The 15,275-nt window shown below is 28.7% G+C and overlaps 1 protein-coding gene across 1 annotated transcript; it reads left to right on the top strand.

Moving 5' to 3' along the window:
• The first annotated feature begins 11 nt into the window (after positions 1 to 11).
• LOC107449915 (borealin-related) lies at positions 12 to 14,630 on the top strand. The gene is made up of 5 exons (XM_016065591.3): positions 12 to 559; positions 2,464 to 2,506; positions 8,158 to 8,303; positions 11,702 to 11,837; positions 14,382 to 14,630. Exons 1-5 carry the CDS (start codon positions 255 to 257, stop codon positions 14,514 to 14,516), a joined length of 765 nt encoding a protein of 254 aa, XP_015921077.2. The 5' UTR covers positions 12 to 254; the 3' UTR covers positions 14,517 to 14,630.
• Positions 14,631 to 15,275: the final 645 nt, after the last annotated feature.

The raw sequence follows: 15,275 nt of genomic DNA, 5'->3' as shown, positions 1-15,275 counted from the left end.
CATTAGTGAAAGTTTCGCAAAGAGAACAATTCTGTAAAAATGTTTCTATCAGTTTAATTTGTGCTTTGAAAGCTTAAAGCTATCTTTTTTCTTTAAAGAGCTCAAAACTGACCAATGATGAGCTTGATGTTTGGCAAATTTCAAGTAATTTTAAGAACGTACATTTAAAAAAGAGCCGAGTACGTTTTTTATTGTGTTGCACAGCGTAGCAAACTTCGATATTAAAATTTTAAATATTTTTCCAGACAGGTAACATGGTTAAACGTAAAGCAAGAAAAGTTAAGAATGTGGATCCACTTACTCAAGCAAAGATTGAAAGCATTTCAATACTACTTAATGCATTCAAAGCTGAAGCTACTAATTTCGAAAATTATATGAACAGTATATGTGCTGAACGATGCTGTAAAATTGAGAAACTTTATATGGACCGTTTAAAGATGTATCCAGAAAACATTAGAAATATGACTATAGCTGAAGTGATGGAAATGCAACAGAAAGAAAAAGTTCGTGAAACTGAATGTCCGAGAAATGAAAATGCATTCCGTATGCAGCATGAAAGGTAATAAATATTTTTGAATATTAATTTATTTCTTTTCATTAGTAATATTCTTATTTTTATCGTCTCTGGAATATGTACTGCACATTTTTTATCTGATGACATTGTAGCGTAACTACCACTAAGAAAATTAAACATCAAATCACTGGTATATAAGACATGCTAACTTGATTCAATTACGAGGTTCCTTTTGATAGATGCATGTTGGCAAGGTCGATAACTCCGCCCCCACATTGATGACCCGGAGGTGATTTGAACATGCAGTAAAACCCACTTCGCAAAAATCTAGACATTAACGCCTACTTCGATGGATAGTCCACATTGAACAGTTGACTTGTGACTGCAAAATGCAACAACGAACGCTATGACGTGATGTTAATACACCTCTCACATTCAGCACTCAACAAAGCTCTCCCGGTCTTTCACAAGTACAGCAACTAGTGTTATCCATTCATCGAATTCTATCCCTCATAAAATTCTGGTGGGGGAGTATTATAGCGTAACTACCACTACGAAAATTAAACATCAATTCACTGGTATAAGAGATTTTAACTTGATTCAATCACGAGGTACCTTTTGATAGATGAAGGTTGGCATGGTCGATAACTCCGCCCCCACAACATGAAAAGTATTTATAAAATAAGTTTAATTTTGAATTACGTTACATTACCCACACAAATAAATTATTTGGGAAGATTTCAGTATTGTGATCTGTAACAGAATAATTGCCAAGTTTGGGCAGCGGCCCGTGAGAAACTAAAAAATACATCACAGAAAGGGTCTAACTGGAAAGATATAACTTGTAGCCACACCTGGGCAAACATCTACATGTGTTTTTTGTAAAATTTTTACAAGTTTTAAATCTATTTGGCATCTTGTAGTTGGTGTGAACAGATCACGATACAGAAATATCCAATTACTTTTCAATGAATTATGCCTACTGAATCTATGCATAATTACAAGGAACTGGGATGCTCTGGAATGTTTTCACGGGAGCTGGAGCTCTAAATTTTACCGTACTCTAGGGCTCTTTTATCTTCTTTTTTTTTTTGTCCATTTAATTTTTCAAAAAGGCTTAAGACATTTCAGGCATAAAATAACAAAAAGAAAGAATTTGGTGAGATTTCCATGTCGTGATCTGTGGCAGAATCACTCACAAAAAAAGTGACGTCAAAACGTATAACTCGTTGCCACCCCTAAGCAAACAGCGGCATTTTTTATTTTAATTTGCTAGTTTAAAATATATTTGGCAATTGTAATTGCAAGGGTCTATCTAAGTTTTTTTCAGAGGTACTATTTTGTGAAAATTTAGTCATAATTTGTGAAATTTGAAAATTACATTAAAAAGGCAGCACAAAAATATGGTAAAAGTATTTTGTGAGACTACCGCTTTTCTTAAAATTGAATGTGTAAAAGTACCGTTAAACGGCAGTAAATTTGAACGGGATAGACCCCTGAGTTGGTGCAACAGACAATACAGAAATATCCTTAAGGTGTTTTTGCTCTTAATTCTTGGAAGATAGTACAAATACAGTTAATTTGTTTGATTGTTATATTTTTTTAATTTTTGCTTTAAGTTGAGTTATGTAGTAATAATATCTTATAATTTTGACAATTTCTAAAATTCATTTCAGTCATTTAAATACTTCATTATTTTTTATAATAAAATTTGAAAATTAAAATCTGAAACTCAAAGGTGCATGTAAATATATAGTAGAATTGTGCGAACTTTTGCAAAGCTGGAGCACATCAAAAAAAAAATTTTTGTCTTTGTGTCCGTGCATGTTCGGTTTGAGAAGTATTAATACCGGCCAATATATCATACCTAAATAAATTTAATATAACCTTTTACCATAATAACTAGTTTTACAATTTTTATACTATAATTTTTACTATATTTATTTCAGAACGAAATTGACATCTGAGAGAAAAAGAACTCAAAGGAAAGAGGTAACTATTTTTACTGTCTAATATTTTACTTTTATTTGTTTTCGGGTGTCTAGGAGATATTTCTGTATCGTGATCTGTCCCATTGTCCACAATTGCCAAGATGTCAAATAAATTTTATTTTAAGCTTACAAGTTCTTATTTTAAAATTAAAAGAAAAAAACTTGTTAATATTTGTCTGGGGGTGACTACAAGTTATACTTTTTGAGTTGGCGATTAATCTGGCACAGATCATGATTCGGAAATCTCCCCATTTTTTAAATATTAAATTTTCTATTTAATCTCACTGACATAGTGTAAAATCCTTAAATTCTAATTTTTAAAGATTTAATAACTGTTTTTTTTGTCAACGAGCCCTTTAGGAGCAGTACTTTTTTTGGTAGAACCTAAAATTCAACTATTACAGGGTTGCCACAGGTGACTAAAATGCAACTATTTTTGGCATGAGGCGACTATGGCAACTTTTTTTGCCTGAAAAGGCTAAAAAAAAAAAGCAACTATTTTCAAGAATAGTAGACCTTTGGGAGACTTTTCTGTACTCCTAGCGATGTTTTTTTTTTTTTTTNTTTTTTTTTAAGCATAAATTGGGTAGAAAGTCTACACCCTACAAGATAGTTTCTGAACGCTCAAAACTTTTTTTTTTTCCTTAAAAAATAAAAAAAATTTAGCACATTTGAATTCACTTTTTAAATCATTCAATCTGCACTGACTCCATTGTAAGTTTATTTCATTTCTCGATCGCCTTTTTAATGATTAATTTATACGATATTACGGTGCCTGAATTTCGAATTTGAGTAATCACTTTTTAAACATAGACAGTACAGAACCCATTATCCGAAAATCAGAAAACCGGAACGAAATTCGATAAATTTTCCCGCAGTTTTTAAAAAAAAAAAAAATTTCCTCATAAGGGCCATTCTCCTGTTATGCACGGGACATTTGCAGACCAGTGAAGTATATAAAAATAATAAAATAATGAAGTTATTAATTTTTTTTTTACAATTCAAATCAAAACAAGACTGTTTCTTAAATATTGTATTGAAAAGAAATCAAAAATTAAAGTTTAAATACTTGAAAAGACATTTAATATAGTCGTTATGCACGGGACTCAGAAAAAAGATAAATTTCTACCTTGACTTTTATTATTCATAAACTCTGTGAATTTAGAACTTGTGTATTGTCATTATATTTTTTTCTTAACTAATAAATATTACTTCTATTCAATTATGCTACATGTTTTCCAAATACATTATTTGATAAGATTATAAATTTATTTTATCTGTGTTATGCACGGGACATGCCTAATGTTATGCACGGGATATGTCTGTAATTCACTACACCCGAAAGTATACACTTGATTTAATTATGTATATTTTGAAGTGGCAACACTAATTCATTCACAGGAAAGTGGCAACACTTATTTATAGTTTTGTGATCTGGATTAGAAGCTTTATAAATCATTATAAAGGATAATTGAGCATTATTTTTCTTTTATTCCAAGCAAAAGTAAGTTAATATTTTTTACTGTTTATTTCTATTTTAAGTTTATTTGCAATAAAGTTTATATGTATAAAGTTTAAGTTTATATGCATATTTACATTAAATTTGTTAAGCCTAATTTTAGAACATTTTTATTAAAGAACATTTGATTGTTTAGAAGCTAGAACATTTGAATTNTACATCAAAGGATGATAAAAAAGACATCTATTTAAAAAAAATGTTTTTAAACATAAATATATTAGTTTAAATTGAAAATAGAAAATAACTGAAAAATGTATTAACAGTTTTGAAGGGCATAACATCAGTTTCAGTTACTGACACTGGTGATGTATCACCACTATGCTAAAAGAATTGAACATGAATGAAATAAAAGTAGGTATTCTTGAATAGTACTATAGATAAATAAACCTGTTTATGACGAACCAAACACTTAGTCCCTAATATTTTAAACTGAATGGCAAGGCCAAACTTTTGTTATGTACTATTGAATGAGAGGACCAATTGAACTTGATTACTGATTAATCTTCCTTTGTTTAAATTGAAGAGTCAAACAATATTAATAAAACATTATACTTTTAAAAACAAATATTCTCTGGTATATTTAATTGTCAATATGTTATTAGTTCTATGTTTATTTTACCTCTTAAATATTGTTCAGATAAATTTGAGTAAAAGGGTTTTGGACAGGACGGTTTAAACCGGGGATTAATCCATTCTGTCCTAAACCTTGCCAACCCTGACTGAAAGCAACTATTTTGTTTATTTTTTTCTGTGGCAAACATGCTATTATCACTTTTAGATAAAAAGTTTGAAGGTATTTTATCATAAGTTTGATAAGTTCAGTAGTTTTCAAATTCAAAAATTTTAAAAAATCTGGTATGCAATAGAAGCCGTATTAGCTGCTATATAAATGCTGTTATATTTGATGGAATTATGAAAAATTATTGGTTTGAGAGAAAGCAGTTTTCAAAACTTCTTATTTTTAATGACTGGCACTTGGGGTTTCTCTCATTGGCCACAGGAATGGCAGGACTACTACTCTCTTCTCGTTACCCAGTGGGCGTCGCCCACGTCACACAACCACAAACCCGTTTACAGGGCGGATCACATTCACACAAAGGAGAAAGGACATAGAACACAGAGAGAGAAAGAAACACCCATGCCCTGAGCAGGATTCGAACCCGCGGCCAATGGCTCTGTAGTCAGACACTCTAACCACTCGGCCACCTGGTCGGTATTTTCAACTTAATCCGTTTATGCAAACAGTGCCATATCTTTCCAATACTTATCTGTCCCAACTCATTCTTTTACAAAAGTCTCAAATATGCCCTAAGTCAAGAAACTAGAAAGAAAAAAAAACAACATTTTTTTACTATTTTTAAAAATTTAGTAATTCTTTTCTTTGTTTTAGATGAAGTAATAAAATTTCCTTCCTCCTGCACAAATGTTGTTTTCTAAACTTAATTTTTTTTTTAAAGCTTAAGGGTCTGTTTACAGGGGAGGGGGGAGGGAGGAATTCCCTAAACAAATTTGTATGACCTTTTTTTTCCTCAGAATCTTGTTCTTTTTTTAACTAATGCTTCAATATTTATAGAGATAATTCAATTAATATAAATGTTATTGAATCTATGTTATGTTATAAGCCTACCAATATAACAGTTACATACATGTGATTGGTTAAATACAAAAAAGCTATATTTTTTGTGGACTATTAACAACTTTCTGTAACTATACTGAGCATTTTGGGTAATTTATTGTTAACCATTTTTGGGTAGCAGGACGTAAAATCTGCAAATATTTTGTTGTGATACATTAACATGATATTCAAATTAAATAAATGCTGGGATATTTCAATTCTATTTGAAAGTGTTTGAATGATGTGCAAATTTATTAACCATTTACTTTGGTACTGTTAATAAAAATAATTTAGATGAATTTATTAAATTACGAATCTTATTATGGTAATTATGTTGGAATATGGAGGGAAGAGACACTTAAATTTACACTTCTCTATTATTCAGAAAACAGATTTTGTTCCTGAAGCCAGAGCATGACAAAAGTACAGAGCTTGACAAAAAAAGATAATTCTTTTTTTCCATTTATTTTTTTTGTTAATATTTAAGACAGTTCAGTAGCTAATATCATTGTTGTATGCTAGAAAGTATTTATTCATAAAATATTTCTCGGTTGAAAGAATTAGGAAACTTTAAATTTTAATATTTTCAGTGATGGAACTATGGTTGTTGAAGATTGTAATGCCTTTTAGCTCGCCAACTTACTACTTCTTCCATATGCTCAGCTTTAAGAAATGCTATGGAAAAAAATTTAAATAAAAAATTGAATTTCATTTTCATTTCTTAGTATTCACTTGATTAAAAAAAAAAGTAAAATTATAATAATTAGCAAATTTAAATTTGGACAGTATTTGTCATAAGTAATTGCATTTTTCAACGATTGTTGAATCCCATTTAATTCTCTTGTTTTGTATTTTACTGCTCGGGGTCTGTCTAGGCTTTTTTAAAAGGTACCTATTTTGTGAAAATTAAAAAATCAACATAGCATGTACACAATATCATTTTAATTAGTATTTTACCAAGTACTCAGGACACTTAGCATATTGAGTATACTGAGATAAAATAACAGATTTTTAATATTAACATACTGAGACAAGTTTTGATGCTGTACTCGGTTAATACTGAGTTGTTGTGAAAATGAAATATTTCTAAGTATGAATTAAGACAAAGATTTGTTTAGCGATGAAAAAAAGAAATATATATTCAATCATAAATTTATAGTCTGCTAACTCATAAAAAAAAATTGTACTACAAAGTTTTAAAAGGCATGGAGGAAAATATTAAAATTTGCTTTTTTAGGAAAAGTATTTAGTGAAAGTACTATTTTTCTTATAGTTGAATTTGCGAAAATACAGTTTGATCAAACAGTGAATTTGTTAAGGTACCGCTGAACTAGGGTTGGCAAGATTTTGACAGGTTTTTACCATCATGTCAAAAACCCATAGTTTTGGTAAAATAATTTTGAGTATTTGCTAATATAATTTATAAGTGTTTGGTAAAATAATCTCAAATTTTGGACTCATCCATACTTAACTCAAAAATCGACTGGGGAATGAAAAATGTGCAAAATTAATGCTATTGTATGCTTCGGCACAGTGACCCCGACTACTGAACATGTAATTTTGTTTGTAACTAATTTTTGTTTAATGTGCTTTTTCAACTGAATAAAAGTTTTTAACTTGACAAAATAGCAGTAATTCTTGACTTAGAGTTTGTTAGTAGTGACAAGTTTTGAAAGTTTTGTTTAGCTTATTTCTAATATTTAAGAAATGCCAAATTTTAAATTCTTCTTTTTACTTCTTGAATTTATTAATAGTTCCAAGCTTTGCAAATCAAGCTATAATGATAAAAGTAAGAATCACTATTTTCAATAAGTATAAAATAATATTTCTGTATGAATGTATATCCTTCTATAAGAGTACATGTATATAGTTGCAAAATCAATAGCAATCATTTACAACAGTGTTTCCCAAAGTTTGGTACGCGAACCCCCAGGGGTACGGGAACAGTTTAGCGCGTTCTTATGCGAAATATCTTACAGCAAACAAAAAGTTTATTTAAAAACGAAGCCAACCATGAAAATTTACGATTACACATTTTTCTATTGGCCATTTTTTGCAGAGTTAACAGTTAATAATTAGTGGTGTCAACAGCAGTTGTAATTTTTGACTTTTGTGCAATTTTTTTGTAGTAAAAAAATACATTCATTTTTTAATTAGTGGTACATAGCGTTACGAAAAATTTAGAAAGGATACACAAAAGTCATAAGTTTGGGAAACACTGATTTACAACATTCATTTATAAAGGCAATTATGTGAAAATAATATATTGTCCTCTATATGCCATAAATGAAAGAAAACAGTAGGTTTTTACCGGTAAAAACACTGTTTTTACCACTGTCGTGTCAAAAACCAGTTTTTGACTGCAAAAACCCAGCCCTGCGTTGAACGGTAGTAAATTTGCCCTGGACAGACCTCTGCTACTATATGTTCTTTATACATTTTAAGAGTTTTGAGTGAGTGCATGCATTTTTTTTAAGATATTACTAATAAAATTGTGTTTTATTCATTTTACCAATAGAAAAAAAGAAGCATTAGTGTTCCAGTTTCTGCAAGGAATAATCCTAATATGTCCCATTTAACTCGAACTGGAAGTGAGTTATCATTATTGACACCTGCAAAACAGAGGAGACCAAGCACAATTATAACTCCAAAATTTGATCCAAAGTATGTTAATTATTCTGGAACTGATACTCTGTTAATAAGGATGAATTGTTTAATTCTGCAGTTTTTTTTTCCTTCCAAGGCTAATACTAATCTTTACACCTTTAAGACCTAGCCACTGCAGCTTTTCACTATTTGATCTGACAATATTAAATAATATCAAATTTTAGTCAATAATATACAAATGCTCAAAACTGGCACATTCAGCAAATTATTTCTTTGGGAACAATTACTTTAAGTTGGCAAAATGTAATTCTTAAACTCTGTTTAAATTGTACAGTAATGAAATATTTTTTTATTTTAATGGCGGGCACTTGTCCCATTGGCTAGGATTGCCAGAGTGCTGCTCCACCGCCGTGGCTTCGCCACAAGTGCCCACTGGGTAACGAGAAGAGAGCAGCAGTTCTGGCCAATGGGACAATACATCCCAAGTGCCCGCCATTAAAAAAAATCTTTTATTATTTTAATTTTACACTCATTTACATATACATATTTTATTAAACTTATTTGCTTTTACTGTGACGGTTTCATTGTTTTTTCAGCTGTTATTGCTAGTGCTACCAATTTTCTTGGGGTTTTTAAAAATCTGTTATTTATCTGTTAATATTTTTTCTACCCCAAAATTATCCGGGGTAATTCCTGATCAATAAGCATCAACATTCAATTATTACAAAATCTATCTAAGCTAGAGTTATTAATTTTGGCATGCAGGAAGCACATTGTGATGTTCATCTAGTAAAATATTTTATCAATAATGCTATTTGAATAAGTATTTATCAATGTATATAATAAGTATTTATAATGCTATTTATCAATGAAATTATTTGAATAATTTAAGTTAATTAGTAACCAGGATTAACCCCAGGGATGGGATAATTCCTGGTCACTTTTGGGTTAATTATTGGTCACTCACATATTTAATGTAAATACATACATTTTTTATGTATATTATTAATACAATTTATTAAATTGATTATCAATTGCTAGTTAAACATTATACTTAGTTATTTCAGGTTTAAATACAATTTATTCAACATAAGAAATGCATACATTCAACACTCCTTAACCAGAATATTTTTTTTACAATTTGTATACAATATTTATAGCTTCTATATCTGCTGTGAATTGATCTACACCTTTTAAATCAATAGGTCAATAAAGGATATAGGGAATTTCAATTGTCACTATTCTATCTCGTTTACTATCCTCCACTTTTATGACTTTTCCAACATAGAACAGATCTTTATCATTATATACAGTATAGTATCTATGCTCTTCTATTGAATTATGTATGGTTTCAATTAAATTTTTTGCATTTTGCAATCATGATGTATTTTTATTAAACTGTTCAGTCACTGTTAACATATCTAATGGTTTATGCAGTTAAAGCTATCTGCAAAGATAAGTTAATTTAATAAATCAAGACTCAAAGTGTTATATTGAAATCAATGAAATATGGCAATAATAGACAAAATAACAATGCATAAATGATAAGAACTGTATTGGCCTAGAATTACTCCAGGAACATGGGGTCATACTTCGTACACTCCTGTAATTTATTTAACACAATAATAGTAAATCCGAAACTATTTTTCCAGTAACTGAAGAAGTAGTTCACAACGCAACCAAAAAGAGAAAAACATTTAAAACTTTAGTTGTGACTAAGATCTTTCTAAAAATGTATCATAACTAAGGCAATGTTTTAGGTTAAGGCCAATTGCTTAACTAAGGCCAACAGAAATTGAACAACCCATTTAAAAACTCTTTTTTTTTTTAACTCTAAAACTTTTTTTTTTTTGTGTGTTCTTAAAACATAAAAAGGTCTGTGACTCTGAATTACCACAGAAACTTGCTGGCCAGGAATTAACCATGGTGAATCTAGACCGTAAAATTTGAATCAACCATTTAAATAGTCACTTTTTGACATGCTCAATTTACGCTGATAGTATTTTAAATCCGCAGTGTTTGGATTCTATTCTTGGCAGTTGGTATTGATTTTCACGTGGTTTTTAAATGTCTCTGTATATTTCAGATATCAGAAATTCGAATCAAACATTTGAGTGTTTGCTTCTTTACCTAATAATTATATCAATTTTTTTTTAAAGCAGTTATAGCTATTGCTTTCCACTAAGTTTTTAAAATCTGATATTTTTAATATAATATTATTTATTATAACAACCAAATCTCGAAGCAAAACACACATTTGAGTGAGTCCATCATTGATCTGTTCACAATTTCGGTAGTAACTGCTACGGATTTCGCCCCATTTTTATTTATTTTTTTTTTAATGTTTTGGTGATTCACCAAATGCTAAAAGGAGATAATTAGTGTATTTTTCTCCCAATAACATGCGAGCATGGTACTCATTTAAACATAACAGAATTACGTATTCAATTAAAAAAAATATACTTTTTTTTTCTTCTTTTAAACTCTTCTTTTGTTACTTTAAAGTACTAGTAACATATATATTTGTTATTATTAAAAATATCTTGCAGAAAGACATTAGTGCTAGAGAGTTTTTTCACAGAAAGCCCGAAAAAATTCTTCCACGGGAGAATGTTCTACTTGCTTTAATACATATAAATATGCTGAAATACATAAAATAATAATAAATGCTTTAATATATATAATTATGTTGAAATAAAACCTAAATTAATACAGTAAATAAAAAGGAGCAGCAAGGTAGAATTTACAGCATTGAAAGCTTGATATTAAGGGTATAGCATATGACAAGAAATCTGTTAGTATGACAGCTTTCTTAGTTACTGTCATAATTGTATTATTAAAGTTACAAAAATGCTATGTTTATAATGAAATAAAAATGACATTTTTCTTGCTATTGTGACCAAGCAATATTTTTTGAAGGAAATAATGTTTTCTGTTGCAGTCTCCAATATAATTCATAGAAAGGCAAAATAGAAGTCATTATTTATTGCAGATTATTTATACAGAAAAGGGAAAAACAAATATATCACCAAAATGATTGTCAAACATTTTGAATGAATATTTTTTCCCCCTCAGATTTTCATTAATTTAAGAATTATGTATTAGTCACAGTGAGTTTTTATGAATATTCTGGAAGTCTCGTGAAAAACTTCCAAAAATAATTAAAAAAGAGAACATGAATGATAAAAAGTCTCAAATTTAAAATCTGAAACAATAAATCCAGATCTTATTTCGAGCATGTTCTCTCAATTTTTGTTCAATTTACTATTTTAATTTCTTACTCACATACAAACGACAATACGCTAAGTATTTTTATTTTTGCATACATTCTGCAGATAACAAATTAGTGTGAGTTTAGGTTTTTGCTTAATATTTTGCTCGATTGCTATTATATTTTTTGAGAAATATTTAAAATTTTTACATTATAATTGACTGTTATATATTTTTATCTGAAGGCGTCCTGTTTTTGGAGCAAGAAAACCAAAGCCTGGTGAAGTTGTGATGTCTCTATCTGGTAGTCCTCTTCAAATTGTTATGAATGATTTGCCTTCTGACAAACCTGCAATCACACTATCTTTTGGAGAAGGAAAGGTAAATCATTATTTTTAAGTATCTCCTTTTTTTTAAAAAAAAAAAAAAAATTTCCTTATATATATCTCTACCCGTATATTCTCAAATTTCTCCATATTTGTTAAAGAAATTTAAATATTTTTTTTTTTTCAAAAAACATGATAAAATATCTGCTGATGGCAAAAGTACTTCTCTTATTCCTCAACAGATGGTACTATGGCCAGCACTGCAGTATGTAGAGTGTTTATAGTATAAGTAAATATAAGTAATGGTTTGAAAAATATTCTTTAGATTAAGATTTATATACATATACAGTAGGGAACCGATTATCCAGAACAGTCGGGACCATCGCTATTCCGGATAACTGATATTTCCGGTTTTCCGAATCGCTGCAGAAAGCAGTTTTTTTTTATTGTTAAACCCAACTAAAAAAGGAAATATTTGGAAATAATCTTAAAAATAAGAAAAAACGATGAAGTAATACACTAATGATTATTTCCAAAATGATGGTAAGGTAAACATCTTTTAAAAAAAAGAAGGAAAAATCATAAATTTTATGAGGGAAAAAAAAAAAATTTTTTTTAAATGGAGAGAAATTTTTTCGACTTTCGTTCCGGTTTTCTGATTTCTGGATAACGGGTTCTGTACTGTATTTTACTTTGATAAATGTAATTGCTTTTATTATTTCCAGTTTTGAGTTTCTCTTTTTTTACTTACATGATTATGCATGATATATCAAAACTTTACTCGTAGCCTAAAAAATATCGCTAGTAAAATCTGTTATTTTATTTCTCCAATGTTCGCAGGTATGAATACATTACAAATGCATAATAATAAATTTGAAATTTTGCTCCGAAATGATGTACTTCAGTACTTCATCTTTCTAGTTGTTATATTAGGATGAAGTTAGGACTATCTAATGTCATTAAGGTGAGAACGCTTAACTTGAACTTCTTTAAAGGTTACCTAATTTTCCATTCCCGTCAAATTGTATGCGGATATAGTGAATCGAATAAATATATCCGTATACAATTATGAACATCATTAACGTTAATTTTAATGTTTACTCTAATAACGTTAACTCTAATTTCATTGCCCTTGGAAAAATATTTTATTTTAACATGAACAGAAAGTTTATTTTTTCTCTGACAGGTAAGAAAACTGATCATTTACAGTTCTATATCTATAAAAATAGGTATTTCTGAATGCTTTGTTTATAGTGTTATTTTTAGCATAACAGTCAAACGAATGAGTTGTATGAATTGAACCTGTTGATAGGAAGGGGGCATTATAAGAAACAAGATAGGTCCTTTTGTACTCTAATATGAATAGTCTTCATTCTGAATGGAGATGACTCATGGGTGTGAATATAAATAGTGTGGAACTGGGTGTTAGGGGCCCAAGGAGGACACTTGAAAATATGTCGATTTTTTGGAAATGTTAATAAAGTGTAATTGATTTGGCTTTGTAACTTGATTTGCAAAAGTTATAGGAAATTTAAAACATTCTTAAATGAGTTAAATATTTTATATTTAATTTTAAAGCCCTTACTTTTTAGTCAACTTATTTGTTTTACGATTTATTGTAAAAAAAATTTTTGTAGTTTTATTAAACCTTAATTTAATTAGTATAAAATATATAAATAGAATCTAGTTTGTTCTGTTTCCAAAAAAAAAAAAAAAAATTTTTTTTCAACCCTAGACTGTTGAAACAGTTTAAAAGGACATTTAGCGTAGTGTAACCTAAATTATTTCTTAACCTGTTTTGTTTTTTATCAGTCAATATTTAAATTCCCTGAACAAAAATGTTTGTCATAAATCTTCCCCTTAGAGATGCATTTCAACTTTTAAGAACTGAATAGTTGAAAACAATTTTTTGTGAGTAAAATATAGACAATAATAAATGAATGAAAAATAAAACCAATGATCTTTCAAATCATCAAAAAAATATTGAAATGCATGCATTGTTATAAAATATTAGCATTTATGTATCTACTTTTCATTACATTACCAATTTGAAGTCTGCTGAAATCAGTTGATTTAGTTCATTTTGAATTCGCAATTTATTACGATTAAAAATTACTATTACGAATGCGTGTTAAATATGCTACTTTTTTGTGACAAAACATTTTTAATTTTGTATATGATTTGAATCATCTGTTTTATTTTTAGGACAGGATTATTATTGAATGTGCATCATAAGGGAGTAAAAACTCAAAACAATTGAATTAATAAAAACATTTCAATCTTTATTTCATAACTTTTCATTCCCTCATTGAGACAAAACCAAGTTGTGTATTTGATACAAAAATTTTCAGGTTGTTGTAACTTGATACTGAAAAAATTTATACTTACCCATTTCTAATAGATATTCTTTCTAACGTTTTGAAAACAATTTTAACAGTGATTTCAGAAAATTTAAGATGTTTTAATATTTGTTTTTAACATTTTGGAAAAAGGGGAAAGCTGAAAATAACTTAACTAAAATTGTCTTGAAACCAACATTGCTTATTTTGTTAAATATGATTGCAAATTATACTAATGAAAACTGTTTGTGTTTTTTCAGTTTCTAAATCTTGGCAATGCTGCTAAAATTGACTCGGATAAAGAATTTCTAAAATCTATTGATGAGACCACAAAGAATGCTATTCAAAATGCTATGCAAAAATTGGATCAGATTTTGAAAAACAGTGAAGCTTAATGTTTTATTTATTCATATCCTTGTCCAGTGTTTTATGAAAATGTTTCTTATGTCTTAAGATTTTTATTATGATGTTTCTTATGTCTTTAAATAAAATGTCTATTTTAATCTTTAGTTCATTGTTTTATATTTTGTAAGCCTACTTTTTTTTAGTGTTTTCAAATATAAGTTTAAAAAAATTTCAGTGAAATAAAAAAGAAATTCAGTTTTAAAAATATGAAATGAGGAATTTTAGTTATTATAAATCAACAAATTCAGTAATATTAGACTTGCGCGTATCATGAACACTGCTGTGCAAAAGAAAAATCAAAGTGTGAAGAAAATTCATAATTTATATTTTTATTTATTAGACATTATTACATAAGATATATATTGCAAGAATTTTTTTTTCTTTTCAAAAATATCTTTAAAACAATTTTTTTAACTTCTATTTTAGTATTCTACTACTAGTTACTATTACTATTTTTAGCTGAAGATAAGATTTTTCGCATTTTCACCTGCCTGCCAGATAGCTGGTCTTTGCGTGATTCAGACGTCGCTTCTTCAGACAAGCCTTTTAGGTGTCCCAATCCCAGAATCTGCTAATATCTCTGTTCTTATTCAAACATAACTTTTCAAACATATCATTATTCATCTTATAACTTTTCAAACATATATTCATCTTATTCAAACATAAACCAAAATCAAACATAACTTTTCGTATTTACATGATTTAAAAGTTGCCCGATGCGATTCTTATTCACGTGATTTAGAAAACGT

Source organism: Parasteatoda tepidariorum, chromosome 3 (genome assembly GCF_043381705.1).
Source record: "Parasteatoda tepidariorum isolate YZ-2023 chromosome 3, CAS_Ptep_4.0, whole genome shotgun sequence".
NCBI lineage: Eukaryota > Metazoa > Arthropoda > Arachnida > Araneae > Theridiidae > Parasteatoda > Parasteatoda tepidariorum.
This window is presented reverse-complemented; position numbering and strand designations above follow the sequence as displayed.